This window comes from Lutra lutra, chromosome 14 (genome assembly GCF_902655055.1).
Source record: "Lutra lutra chromosome 14, mLutLut1.2, whole genome shotgun sequence".
In the NCBI taxonomy this organism is placed as follows: domain Eukaryota; kingdom Metazoa; phylum Chordata; class Mammalia; order Carnivora; family Mustelidae; genus Lutra; species Lutra lutra.
Window position 1 is genome coordinate 57,551,097 of NC_062291.1, and position 13,248 is coordinate 57,564,344.

At 41.4% G+C, this 13,248-nt stretch overlaps 1 protein-coding gene across 16 annotated transcripts in view; it reads left to right on the forward strand.

The window, feature by feature from the left end:
• The first annotated feature begins 479 nt into the window (after nucleotides 1-479).
• LCOR (ligand dependent nuclear receptor corepressor) overlaps nucleotides 480-13,248 on the forward strand; it is a 144,251-nt gene continuing 131,482 nt past the window's right edge. For 3 of the 16 annotated variants that reach the window (XM_047701986.1, XM_047701983.1, XM_047701981.1), the window contains exons 1-2: nucleotides 489-610; nucleotides 1,618-1,691. Coding sequence is in view for 8 of the 16 variants with exons in the window: in XM_047701978.1 (XP_047557934.1) it covers nucleotides 1,240-1,322; nucleotides 1,618-1,691 (157 nt within the window). In the remaining 8 variants the exon portion in view is untranslated. Of the gene's footprint in view, nucleotides 615-915; nucleotides 1,323-1,617; nucleotides 1,692-2,010; nucleotides 2,076-13,248 lie in introns of those variants that run through there. The other 13 variants (XM_047701979.1, XM_047701982.1, XM_047701974.1 and 10 more) reach the window with 12 other exon arrangements.

Genomic DNA, 13,248 nt, shown 5'->3' on the forward strand with positions numbered 1-13,248 from the left:
ATATTGAACTCTGCTTCTTAGTCTCCTGAAAGCAGCAGGTTCTACTGAGTTCAGAGAAGCGGTTACCACGGAACTCGCAACAGTTGGTGGGGGGGCAATACGTAGGATAGAAGTGATAAATGGGGCTAGTTTAAGACACAAAAAGTCCCGGGAAGGGAGAGAAAGGGGCAGCGGTGGCCTTGGGACACAGAGTGAAGGCGGCGCAGGATCGGGGGTCCAGGCGAGCTTCTGCCCCGCGAAGGCGCCTTCCCGCGTGGCCAGAGCTGGCAGCGGCCGCGGACGAGAAACGTGGGGACCGCGGTTGAGCGGCCTCTCGAGGCCGAGCGCCGAGGCGGCGCACGCCCAGGCAGCCGCCGGGACCACGCCGGGGCCACCGCGAGGTGAGGCCGGCCCTGCCCCCGCGCCGCCCCCGGCGGGAGGTGCGACGCCCAGGCCGCGGGTGCGTGCGCGGCCCCGGGCGACGCGGCTGGGCGTGCGCGGGGCCGCGGAGGAGGCAGGGCTGGGCGGGCGGCAGAAGATGGCGAGGGTGTGTAGGCGGCAGCAATGCTCCGTTGAGAGACGCGGCTTTCGGCAAGAACTGGACTCGTGGCGCCACAAGCTCATTCACTGTGTAGGTGAGACCCTCCCCCGGCCGCTTCCGGCCCTCGGGCCGCCCCGCCACCGCCTGCCCCGGACAAGGGAGGGAGCCGGGGCAGAGGCAATTGCTGCTCCGGCCCGCCCGCCCTCTTTGGCTCGGGCGTCCCCCTCCCCCACCCCCCGGAGTGCGGGCGCGCGCAACCTCCGGGCGGGCTCTCCCCTGTCTGGCCTGAGCACGCGCGTCGGCCCCTCCCCTCCGCGCGCCTTCCCCGGGGCGGGCTCTCGGGCGGGAGCGCGTGCCCCTTCCTTCCCCCGCTTCTCCACCCCCCACCAGCCCGGCGGCCCGGCGTCGCCGCCGGCTTATTGTGGAGACTCGCCCCGCGGTGCTGCCACTTGACCGGGGGCGCCGCCTCCGGTTCCGGGGAGCTGGGGGCGGGAGTGGGGGGACCTGCTCAGCCCCTTCTACACGGAGCCTTTCCCCTCCCGCGCCTCCCCTCCCCCACGCGCGGCGACGCGCGCCCCAATCCCTGCGTGCACGCGCGGCGGCGGGCGGGCGGACGCCCGGCGCTCGGGCGTGTGCGAGGCGTGAGGTGGAGATGGGGGCGGAGGGAGCCGGAGCTGTCACAGGCCCCGGGTCCGCCTGACCGAGCCAAGTAGGGTGTCATGGCCGCGGGGGGCAGCGGCTGCACTTCCTCTGCTGGCGGCGGCAGCGGCGGCCGGGGAGTTAATCCTCGACGCTCGGGTCGGTGTGTGCGTATTTGTGTTCGGTGTGTGCGCGTCGGGGAGGATGGGGGGTGGAACTGGGTCCGACCGAGAAACCGGAGCGGGGGGTCCCTCTTGTCCCCTCTCGGGGGATTTGTCGGAGCCGCCGCCTCGCCGAGAGCCTCGACCCCCCCGCCCCCAATCCTCCCAGCCTACGGGGCCTCGGGTGGCTTTTTCCCCACGGGCAGAAGGGAGTGTGGACGGGGGCGCCCCGGGAGGGGCCGGGCGGCCGAGCTGCGCCTCTCACACTGTGTGTTTTGTCTGTTTTTCTCTCCCAAGGTCCCGTTTCCCTCTGTGCGGCGGCCGGCGGGACCATAAGGGCTTAACTCATATATTTAACCCCCCTCCAAAAAGTAAGTGGCCCGTGTGGTGTCTCCGCTCCGCCCGCCGCCCCCTAGCCCCAGTCCATCCTTGTGTCTGACTCTCCTGTCCTCCAGCATTGTTATTTCCCCATCTTTGCTTCGGTGCTGCTGCTCTGTGGGGAAATGCTTTTCCTGCTCCTCTGTTCCCCAGGCCCAGTCTTGGGGAGGCGTAGAATTCCAGCCCCTTTCCCCCTTCCGTCCCCCCCCCCCCCCCCCGTAGGGAATATTCTTGGGAACCAGGTCTTCCCCAGCAGAATCTAGGAGATTCTATCCATTACGCTTGGGCCCCTCATCCCCTCCTTCCCGACAGGGTTTCGTTGGAAGGAATTATGCAAATCCTGCTTTCTGGTGTCCATTCAGCGGCAATTTCATGCGGTGAGAAGTTCTCTTTGTTGTGCGAGGGGGAGAACAGACACTGATTTAATAGACATATCTGTTGGGGGGAAGGGTGGAGGGGGTGTGGAGAGGCTCAGTTTGGAAGAATTACAGCACTTGGTTAGCTCTGTGTCTTTGTGTTTGAGCTTTCTGGCTTGACAGGAGGGTATGCCCTTTACAATGTCCCACAAGAGATGTCTTCTGTAATAGATTAAAAAGCAAAACTGAAACTTTAAGTAAGTGAAACATAAGGTAACCTTTACCTAGAGAATATAAGCCTTTCCATTTTTGCAGTGTTTCATTTTGAAAATATATGTGAATTTTGTTAAGGATTAAGACTGTAACATCAAAATTAACATAGACAACAATGCTTTAAGGTATCTGGTATCATTTTGGTTGTCCACAGGTTAAAAGTACATTTTTAAAACATGCTTGTGTAAGTAATAAAGGCATGAAACAATTTTTGGTGTAAGTTGACTTGTGGATAAATTTTAAAATTTCCCTCCTGCCAATCCAAGCTCAGCTCTGCCTTCCAGAAAGCCTTTTGGCTATCAGTTATCATTTACTCTGTCTCAGCTTGTATTGTTTTCAAATCTACCCTACATTTGCTAAAATGTTACATCAGATTAAGCTCTTTTTGAATTATTAGTTGTAACCATCATATGAAAGAGTTTATGAAGGTGTGCAGGTTTTGCACAGTGTGAAATTAATGAGTTTTCAGAATTAAGACTATAAAATCCTGAAATTTGAAGAATTTTTAGTTCTTGTATTTGGTTCACTTTTTTTTGAGATTTTTTTTTTGGTAGGGCTTTTTAGTTTTTAAAAGGTTTTTAAATTGACTGTAACCCTGTAGGTTTGGAAAGTTGCTCTTTAGTTCAGATGGTTTTAATGAGTTGTTTATCTTATTCTATTTGTTTGCTTTGAATCCTTGCCTTCTGCCTCAGGCCCCCTTTTTATCAGTCATTGCTAGTGTTAGTAGTAACTTAGTGCTGCTTGACAAGGTGGTGGTCCCCCCCCTTCCCTTGATGACTAACAAAATTCTGTAAATAACTTAATTGAATATCAAATTTTGATTCGTTTTATGAAGGGGGATTTTAATCTGGTTATCAGTTTCTTTAGCGTACTTTTAACTCCAAATTTCAACTTTGAAGGTAGGAAAGTTCAGGAAATCTAGAGTGCAGATCAGTAATACATAGTAATTGATAGTCTTGCAGCTAAAATCAATTTGGTTTCCTATTTTCTCTTTTGTTACATGTAATTTCTTTAAGAGGAAAGTTCTAAATAAATCAGTAGTAGTGTTAACTTTCTATACTTAAAAAGGCTGGTAATGATTCTGATAAAATGCAAAAGGCAACTATGTTTGTCCCTGGCAAACATAATAATTCCTCATTTATTTTAATGAGATTGGTTCTGAACAGTTAACCTATTTGATTCTGTTGACTGATTATCTTAGTACTTTAGGGTCATTTGGTTTCTAAATGATACTTAATTTATAGCAGTCTTTGTGTTAAAAATGAATTCTCATTTATTTCCAAAATCTGATTCTATTTTGGGGGACTGTGTGGTGGGGTGCATCAGGATTGTGGAGGTGTTTGTGTTTCCATTATTATATTTTAGTTGAATTGGAGACAGGAGCAGTTTCAGACCGTGATTGTGATCAAGATGGGTGTTTGGTACCCCGGTGATTATTGAGGTGTCCTCTGGGACTCTGGCGGTCCATATTCCAGGAAGATCGAGGTTCTTGATCTTGGTGTGATGTGACCTATTGCTTGGCTGCTCCTCATCCTTGCTGTATTCTCAAAAAGCTCTTCCCAAAGTAGGGAAAGTTGTGTTGATTTCAGCTTACTCAACTTGGCTGAAATAGAGCACAGTAAGTCTTTTTGACTTAACACAGAGTTATTTCAAATTTCCTTGATTCCCTCAAATGTGCTTGTAGCCAGAGCACTTCTAGGAAGCCTCTGAATAATGCCTTTTTTTTTTTTCCCCTGCCTTATGGCTATACTGGATGGCCTGTAATTTCTTTCAGTGAGGATTAGGTGTTCAGAGTCTGTGGAGACTTGCCACTTCAGAGCATCCATCTAATTATTTAGCTACTTGTATTAGTGTTGTTTTTAGAAAGGAAAGGCAGTTAGGTAAGTACTTCATTTAAATTTGTACCTGGCATTGTGGGCAGACAAAAGCTATGCTAACCTTTAAGAACTTTTAGTACTTAGAGAAGATACAGTGCATTCATTTATAGTACAAGGCAAAATGTGCCATGCTGTGGTGCACGCAGGTGCTAGGCATATTTAGAAGTGAAAGAAATCCTTTGAAATGATGTAGGAAGGCTTCATGAACAAGGAGGCAGATTTTTGCTTAATTTTGATGAATACGTAAGAGGCATTCCTGTCATGAGAAACAAATAAAAGTGGCAAAGGACAAGAATGAGTTGAAACTGTTTAAACTGCAGACCATGATTCTTGTAGGAGATGGATAGATGATAGGTTTGCAAAGATAGGCTATAGGATTTTCTTTTCTTTTGTCTTTTCTTTCTTTTTTTTTTTTTTTAAGATTTTATTTATTTATTTGGCAGGCAGAGATCACAAGTAGTCAGAGAGGCAGGCAGAGAGAGAGAGGGATAAGCAGGCTCCCCTCCAAGCAGAGAGCCTGATGCTGGGCTCTACCCCAGGACCCTGACCTGAGCCGAAGGCAGAGGCTTAACCCACTGAGCCACCCAGGTGCCCCAGGCTGTAGGATTTTCTAACATAGGTTGAAAAGTGGGGTCTCTTTGTTAGCCACCTTGGGGTTTCCAGTGCATTTCTCTCCTTAGGAGAGGAATGTTTCCTTTATTTGACGATTTCATTGTGGAGCTCAACAGTGACACATACTTTTTTTCACATAGTCTTGACAGGAATGATGTTGTTATCCAAAAACAGTATCTCTTTTAGGTAAACTCTCTGGAGGCTATACTATATTCCATTGCACAAAATGTATTTTTGGAATTGCCTAAAATCAGTGGCATATGTATTCTTTGAATATCCTTAATATTGACAAATTTTCATCCTTAGAGGTCGCATTTGGTATTTGGAAACAGCTGGAAAGTATCTTTTGTGGCAAATAAAAGTATATGTTAAATAATGAGATTGAGTTTTTTTCCTGTTTTGCAAACTGGCTAAGAAGCCTCAGAATCTCTTTCTTTATGTCTACCCATCTGCTGTATGGAATCTGGATATTGGGTAGATGTGAATAAACAAAGCTGTTGTTTTTGTAGTTTCAGGTTAAAAACTTACACCGTCACTACCCTCTAAATTACTCTGCGGACATTTAAAAAATTCTTTTACTGCTCCTTACAGTTGCACGTTGTTTTGGGGATAATTCCAATGTGAACTTTTAGTTCATTTTATTGTCTCTTGCATGCAGGAAGTATCCCAAGTACAGTGATCAATACCCTGAAGTTTTTCTTTTCTCAATTGAAATACAGTTTACATGCCATAAAATTCACCCTTTTAAAATATACAATTCAGTGATTTTAGTTTATTCGCTATATTGTTCAAACATCACTGTATAATTCCAGAACACTCATTGCCGGAAAAAGAAACCCCAAACCCGTTAGCAGTCATTTCCCATTCCGTCTGCACCTGGACATTGGCATCCCCAGTCTGCTTTCTGTTTCTGTGGATTTGTCAACCTTCAGTATTTCATATAGATGTAATCATACAATACATCGTCTTTTGTATCTGCCTTCTTAGCATGTTTTCAAGATTCATCCATGTTGTAGCATTTATCAGCACTTAGTGTTTTCATGGCTAAATAATACTGTATTGTATAGACATACTATGTTTTGTTTATCCATTAGTTGATGGGCATTTGGATTGTTTCCCTTTTTGCCTATTGGGATTACGTTGCTATGAACATTTGTTTTCACTTTTCTTGGATATATATACCTAAGAGAAATTGCTGGGTCCCATGATAACTTTTAACTTTTTGAGGAAATGTTAAACTGTTTTCCAAAGCAGCTGCAGTATTTTATATTCCCACCAGCAATGAATGAGGATTCCATTTTCTCTACTCCCTTGCCAACATTTGTTATTGTCGATGTCTTTTTGATGGTAGCTGTTTTACTGGGTAGGTCTGAAGTGGTATCTCATTGTGGTTTTTATTTTCATTTCCCTAATGACCAGTGATGTTGAGCACTTTTTCACATGCTTTTTGGGGATTTGTGTATCTTCTTTGGAGAAATGTGTATTCAGATCCCTAACTAATTTTAAAATTGAGTTGTTTGTTTGTTTTTAAAGATTATTTATTTATTTATTTGATGGAGATTACAGGTAGGCAGAGAGGCAGGCAGAGAGAGAGGGAGAAGCAGGTTTCCTACTGAGCAGAGAGCCCGATGTGGGGCTCCATCCCAGGACCCTGAGATTATGACCTGAGCCAAAGGCAGAGGCTTCAACCTACTGAGCCACCCAGGCGCCCCTGAGTTATTTGTTTTTTTATTGTTGAGATGTGAGAGTATATTCTGGTCACTAGAACCACATCAGTGTATGATTTACAAATATTTTTCTTAAACTCTCAATTTAAAAATAATTACAGACCAGAAGGAAACTTCAAAATACCTTGTAAAAGGAGTAATGTGTATAGTAGTGGATGATAGGCGAGAACTATCTTTAATATCTAACTATAATAACTATCTTTAATATCTTTTATATGAATTATGAAAATTGTGGTTTTTAAAAAAATACCGTATTTAGAGAGAGCACACGGAGTTTTGCAGAGGGAGGGGGAGAGAATCTCATCCAGACTCTGTGATAAGCACAGAGCCCCATGCAGGACTTGATCTCAAGACCTTGAGATGATGACCTGAGCCAAAATCAAAAGTTGGAAGCTTAACCGACTGAGTTCCCAGTCAGGAACTCCTCTGTGTTTTTGTGGTTTTGTTTGTTTGTTTTTGTTTCTTAAGATTTTATTTATTTATTTGACAGATGGAGATCACAAGTAGGCAGAGAAGCAGGCAGAGAGAGGAGGAAGTAGGCTCCCTGCTGAGCAGAGAGCCCCATGCAGGGCTCAATCTCAGGACTCTGGGATCATGACCTGAGCCGAAGGCAGAGGCTTTAACCCACTGAGCCACCCAGGCGCCCCAGTGTTGTTGTTGTTTTAAAGTAGTCTTTCTACCCATTATAGGGCTTGAACTCACAACCCCAAGATCTGGAGTTGCATACTCTACTGACTGAGCCAGCCAGGGACCCCAAATGATAAGAGTTGTGTGTCACAGCACAGATAGACTTTGCTATCCAGGTCTTTGAAATTCTTGCCTTTCTATAGTGAGGGTTCATATATCAAATTCAGATAATGTGGCAAACCACATTATTTAAATCTGTTCTATGCTTGAGTTTTGAATAGTAAATAACAAAAGTTTGAGTACAGAGGGATACCTTTATGTAGACATTTTGTCTGACTCATCCAGATTTGAGTAGTGAGAGAAATTTAAATAATAGTATTTTTGAAATTTAAGATTGTATCTTTTGGTTGCATTTTATGAAACTCAGATATTTGATAGTTTATATTTACTCATTACAAGTTACTGTATGAATTTATTTTCTGGTGCTAAACTATACTGTTTTAAAAGACTTGGTTCTTGTGAGTTTCTCAGATTTTTGAATTAGATTTGGTGTTACATATCAGGTGTAATGATGTCTTAAGGATGAAATTGAGACTCTTAGGAGGTAGGTGGGAGAATTAGTCTGAGAATCCTTAATGGATTCTGAGGGGTATTTTAGGAAGGCTGTATATGGTTGACACCTTATAATGATTTTTTGTATTTTTTTCCTTTTGTTCCACATTTTTTTGTTAGAGACAAATATGTGTTCTTTTGATTTATCACATAATCATTTTTCTGAATGTTATGTGGTCCAAGGAAGTTACATGTGCAAAGCCAGTTTTTGTTGAGTAACTGAATGATAATGAAGTTCTAATTATAATCCAGTTTTGGGTAATTTGTATTTTTGAATTGTAAGAGCAGGATAAGTCATAGGGAATGGCTACAAGAAAAAAAAGTGTGAACAGTAATTTATGGACTTCTATTTGAAGTTTTGGTATTTGGAAGCTATGTTTGAGATGTTTTTTGTTTTTTTTTTTTAAAGATTTTATTTATTTATTTGACAGAGAGAGATCACAAGTAGACAGAGAGGCAGGCAGAGAGAGAGAGAGAGAGAGAGGGAAGCAGGCTCCCTGCTGAGCAGAGAGCCCGATGCGGGCCTCGATCCCAGGACCCTGAGATCATGACCTGAGCCGAAGGCAGCGGCTTAACCCACTGAGCCACCCAGGTGCCCCGTTTGAGATGTTTTATACTAAAGAGGAAAAAAGTACTCAATTGTATCTCTCAGTTGTATTCAAAAACTTGTAATTGTACTTTACCATTTGAAATAAGGGAGTATTATAACTTCTAAATCATTAGAAGTTAGGAGGTTAGTCCATCACAGGTTTCTTTGTGTGTGTTTTTTTGTTTATTTTTTTTTACAAAGTTTGACCTGGATCCTGTAGAAACAAAGTTGTCTCATAAGATTTTTGGTGAGTGTAATAAGGTAGGGGAGTAAACAAATTGTCCAAAACTTGACATATAGAAAGCTTGGGGAAAATCTAAATTACTGGTGTCACCATCTTATATCTACATAGAACATTTTATACTTTAAAAAAAAAAAAACCCACCCTTTCACATGCACTGTTTTATTGCCTTTATTTAGGAATGTAGGAAGATAAGATGATTATTAAAAAAAATAATTGGTCAGTTGGGAAACATTGAGTAATAACTCTTATTGAAGCAATCAGGGGATTTCCCTTACCATAAATGCTTCCTCTTATCCACAGAAATAATTGTGTGATATTTTTAACGTTTGAAATATTTACCTAACTTATCAGGTAAAAGTAAAACACAGAATTGAACTCTTCCAGAGCAAACTTTTTATTTAACTTCCTGCAATTGCTGTATGAAGTTACATAGTAGTTTTCCACCACTGTTAAATATGTTAACACATCAGTACTTACGTTTAGGTTAGAAGATGTGAACACTAGTATTAACCTATGAGAGCTGCTGTTACTGGAAAACTGTTGTGTGATGAGCATTTTCATTCTCATTAGTAATACTAGTCTGTGACTGTTACTTGATTTTACTGTTAGCATAATATCAATCATTTTATCATCATTAATAAGTGATTATTGTGTATGTTTCTCTTACTCTTCTCTTCTAAACTCATTCTCTTCTCCCTCTTCTAAACTCATATTGTGAACAGGAAGAAAAACTAATTTTAAAAGGACCTATAAGGTATATTTTGCTTGGTGAAAGAAAATCCCACTTGTGAAAATGTGAAATATATGTATTTTTTATAACTGAATTCACATGTAATTTATTTATTTTTAGAAGAGATTTTATTTATTTATTTGCCAGAGAGAGCACAAGTAGGTAGAGCAGTGGGCAGAGAGGTAAAGGGAGAAGCAGGTGCCCCGCTGAGAAGAAAGCTAGGTGTGGGACGGGATCCCAGGAGCCTGGGATCATGACCTGAGCCCAAGGCAGACGTTTAACTGACTGAGTCACCCATGTACCCCCACATCTAATTTAATATAAGAAGCATCTCTGCTCATATGTTTAGAATTAATGGTTTAGGGGTATCTGGCTGGCTGAGTCAGGAGCGTGCGATTTTTGATCTTGGGCTCATGAGTTTGAGCCCCATGTTGGGTGTAGAGATTACATACATACATACATACATACATAAATATTGGTTTATATGAATTTCAAAAATAAGGGAACACTGTATGTAGAAGAATTGTTGACTTTGTTAAACTGAGACCTGTTATGAGCACTTTGATGCACGCTGGTTTTTCATGGGCTTTTTTTTGTTTTTGTTTTTGTTTTTTTGTCTCCATTACATGGGAATTTGTAGGCTCCTGCCTGGATGCTTTCCTTCCTCAAAATCAATGTAGGCATATTTTCTAGGTCATTTGTAGGCATTTGTCTGTATACCTCTATTCTCTCTTTTTAGATTCATGATTTCGCAAAGGTATAAAGCGTGCTAGGACTTGTTTACTTTTTCAACTGTATTAATTAAAGAGAAAGGAATTTTTTTTTTTAAAGATTTTATTTATTTATTTGTCATAGAGAGAGAAGCTAGAGTGAGCACAGGCAGACAGAGTGGCAGGCAGAGGCAGAGGGAGAAGCAGGCTCCCCGCCAAGCAAGGAGCCCGATGTGGGACCCGATCCCAGGACGCCGGGATCATGACCTGAGCCGAAGGCAGCTGCTTAACCAACTGAGCCACCCAGGCGTCCCAAGAGAAAGGAATTTTTAAAAACACCTTTCATTTTGGAAAATTTCAAACATACACGAAAATAGAAAGAATGAGAAATAATGGCCAATATTTTATTCCCACTGGATTATTTTGATAAAAATTCCAGGTATCATATTTACTATTGAATCTCTCTTAGCAGACTTTCGTATAGTATGGTTTCCTCCTTGCCACCACCTATCCCCATTGTAAATTTAAAGAAATAAATTCCCTATGAAGAAGACAAGTTTTTGTTGTTTTACTAATTCTTTAAAAAGCTAACAGATACTGAGCTTTTCTGCAGTGCCAAACGAGATCCCTTTGATATCACTATCTGTTATACAGGTGGAGGAACAGATTTGGGAAGATTAAAGATTTTATTCATGATCACTGAGCTAAAGAGTGGTAGACCCAGGAGTGGAATTCAAAAGCCTGTGCTCTTTAATCTTAAACATTCAAGCATATGCCCTCCTTTTAGACTTTTCTATTTGGTTCTATCACATTGCTCCTTTTTTCTTTGTTTATAACTTCTAATTGCTTATTTGATTTATATTAAAGAATTTTGCTTTCTCTCCCCATTATCTTACCATAAATCGTAAGTAACATAATTACTCTTTCAATTCTCTATCCTGAATGCCTTGCCCCTTTCTCTTTAGCATTATCATCCTGTTTGGCTTTCTTTATTCTTCTTGGTTTTTTAATTTTGTGGGTGGTATTCAGAGCTAAGTAGGTTTCTGAGCTGAATATTTCCACTGGCTTAGTTTTTCTTCTTATGTTGCTAGACTGGCCTTTCTTCTAATCATTGGCTGAGAATTGAGCATAGGCTGACAGAGGAAAGGCTGTCTGAGTGATACTCATTCTGGGCCTTAAGCTTGATGAGCCTTCCATGTGGACTGGCCTAGTCCAAGGCACTTTGAAGTTTGTAACAAAAGCCTTTTAATAACAGTGTATAGGTGCCTGGCCTTTTCTTCTATTCATATCCTTCTCAGAGAGCTCAGAGGTTGGGGGTGAGGGTGGAGGGGCAAGCAGAGTAAAGCAGACTAGGGGTCAGGATTTAGGATTCCTGGACTTTAGCCAAATGCCTTCTCAGTTTTAACATTCTGTGACTTAGATTTGGTGAAGTTGGCAATAAATATTTTTAAATGTGTTAAAAAGGGAAGTTGAGTTGTGTGTGACTACTGAGAAAAGGAAGGAGCGATTTGGCAAATTTTAAAAATAATACACAGTTTTGGGGGCACCTGGTTGGCTCAGTTGGAAGTGCATGCGACTGTTGATCGTGGGGTTGTAAGTTCGAGCCCCATGTTGGGTGTAGAGAATACTTAAAAGGAATCTTTAAGGAAAACATGCTGTTTGGTAATTCAGATATCACTGATCTTGATAAAATGCTTCAGTAATAGATACAGGAAGATTGTGACAAAAGTAATGGGGAGAAATTCCCATCAAAATAAAATGTGAAGTTCCTTGCCTTTACTAAGAATAAAAACATGAGAGGAACATATATGTTTGTCTATGTGCTGTGTTGAAATGAGGCTTTTTTAGTGAATGATTAATGATATAAATAATTTAATCACAAGTGTTAGGTTATGTGAATTTTCATTCAACTAGTAAGGAAGTGGAGAAAGTTCATTTTGTATAAATGAGTATTGAGTAGCTTATCCTGATCACAGTACAGTGATACTTTAATTATGGGCAGGCATTAAGCAGTCCATAAATCTTTGGGAATGTTTAAAAAACCCTTTAAGCTGGTTATTTTTCTGTGAGTGTTTAATACAACTGACACATCTTCTAAAATGATTTGCTTAACATATCACCTATGTTCAATGGCCAGTATACTAAAATTTTACTTATTTACCTATTGGTAAATTGCCTATGGCAATAATATTTTTATGATACTGTGTTAACTACTTTATCTAGATTGGTTTCTATTCTAGAAAGAGAATATGTCAAGATAAAAATAAATAATATGCGTTAATTTCCAACAGTTTTTTAGGAGATACTAGAATTATTGCTTTATTGACCTTTTTAAAAGAAGTGTGATTGAAGTGATAAAGTTATTTTCCATGTGAGACTTGTACAACTAATTTTCTTGTGTATATTACTATATATAACTGCTTGGGTTTATTAAAATAGATTTTGGCATGTTAAAATAGACATGCAGAGAGTCAGAAATCCACATGTATATCTGTTAAAAATCGTTTCAAGACCCATTGCTATGGCTACCAATATATAATCTTACCTAAATGATGCTCCTTTTGGTCCCTTTCTCCTTAGGCAAAGAACTTCTGTTTAATCTTAACATATCTTTATATCAAAGATTAGTACATGTTATTGGTGCAAGGCAAGAGTACATTCATAAAGGGACAAAAGACAAAGAAGAGAAATTAGAATTTTCCGTATTAGGTGAGAAAACTAGGTAGGAGTTGTCAGGAGCTATAAAACGGTGGGACTTAATTTTTCTGTTAAGATAGTAGGCCACATAGTTTACAGTCTAACCTTGAGTGAGTTGTGTTGATCAAGATTGTTAAACTACTAAGAAGATTAAATTATCTACAGATTTCGATCTTTTAAAAGCAAGGAAATGGGATGCATGGGTGGCTCAGTCAGTTAAGCATCTGCCTTCAGCTCAGGTCATGATCCCAAGATCCTGGGATCCAGTCCCACATCTGCCTTCCTGCTCAGCAGGGAGTCTGATTCTCTGTCTGCCCCACTGCCTCGCTTGCGCTTTCTCTCAAATAATTTTTTTAAAGGCAAGAAAATGTGTATTAATGCAGAAGAGTTATTCTAATGTAGCTACATTGGTTAAAATAAATAAATAAACTGAAATTGTGGCAAAGATGGGGTGAGAGTTGTTGATGACCCAGGCATTTTTTTACCTTTTTTCTCC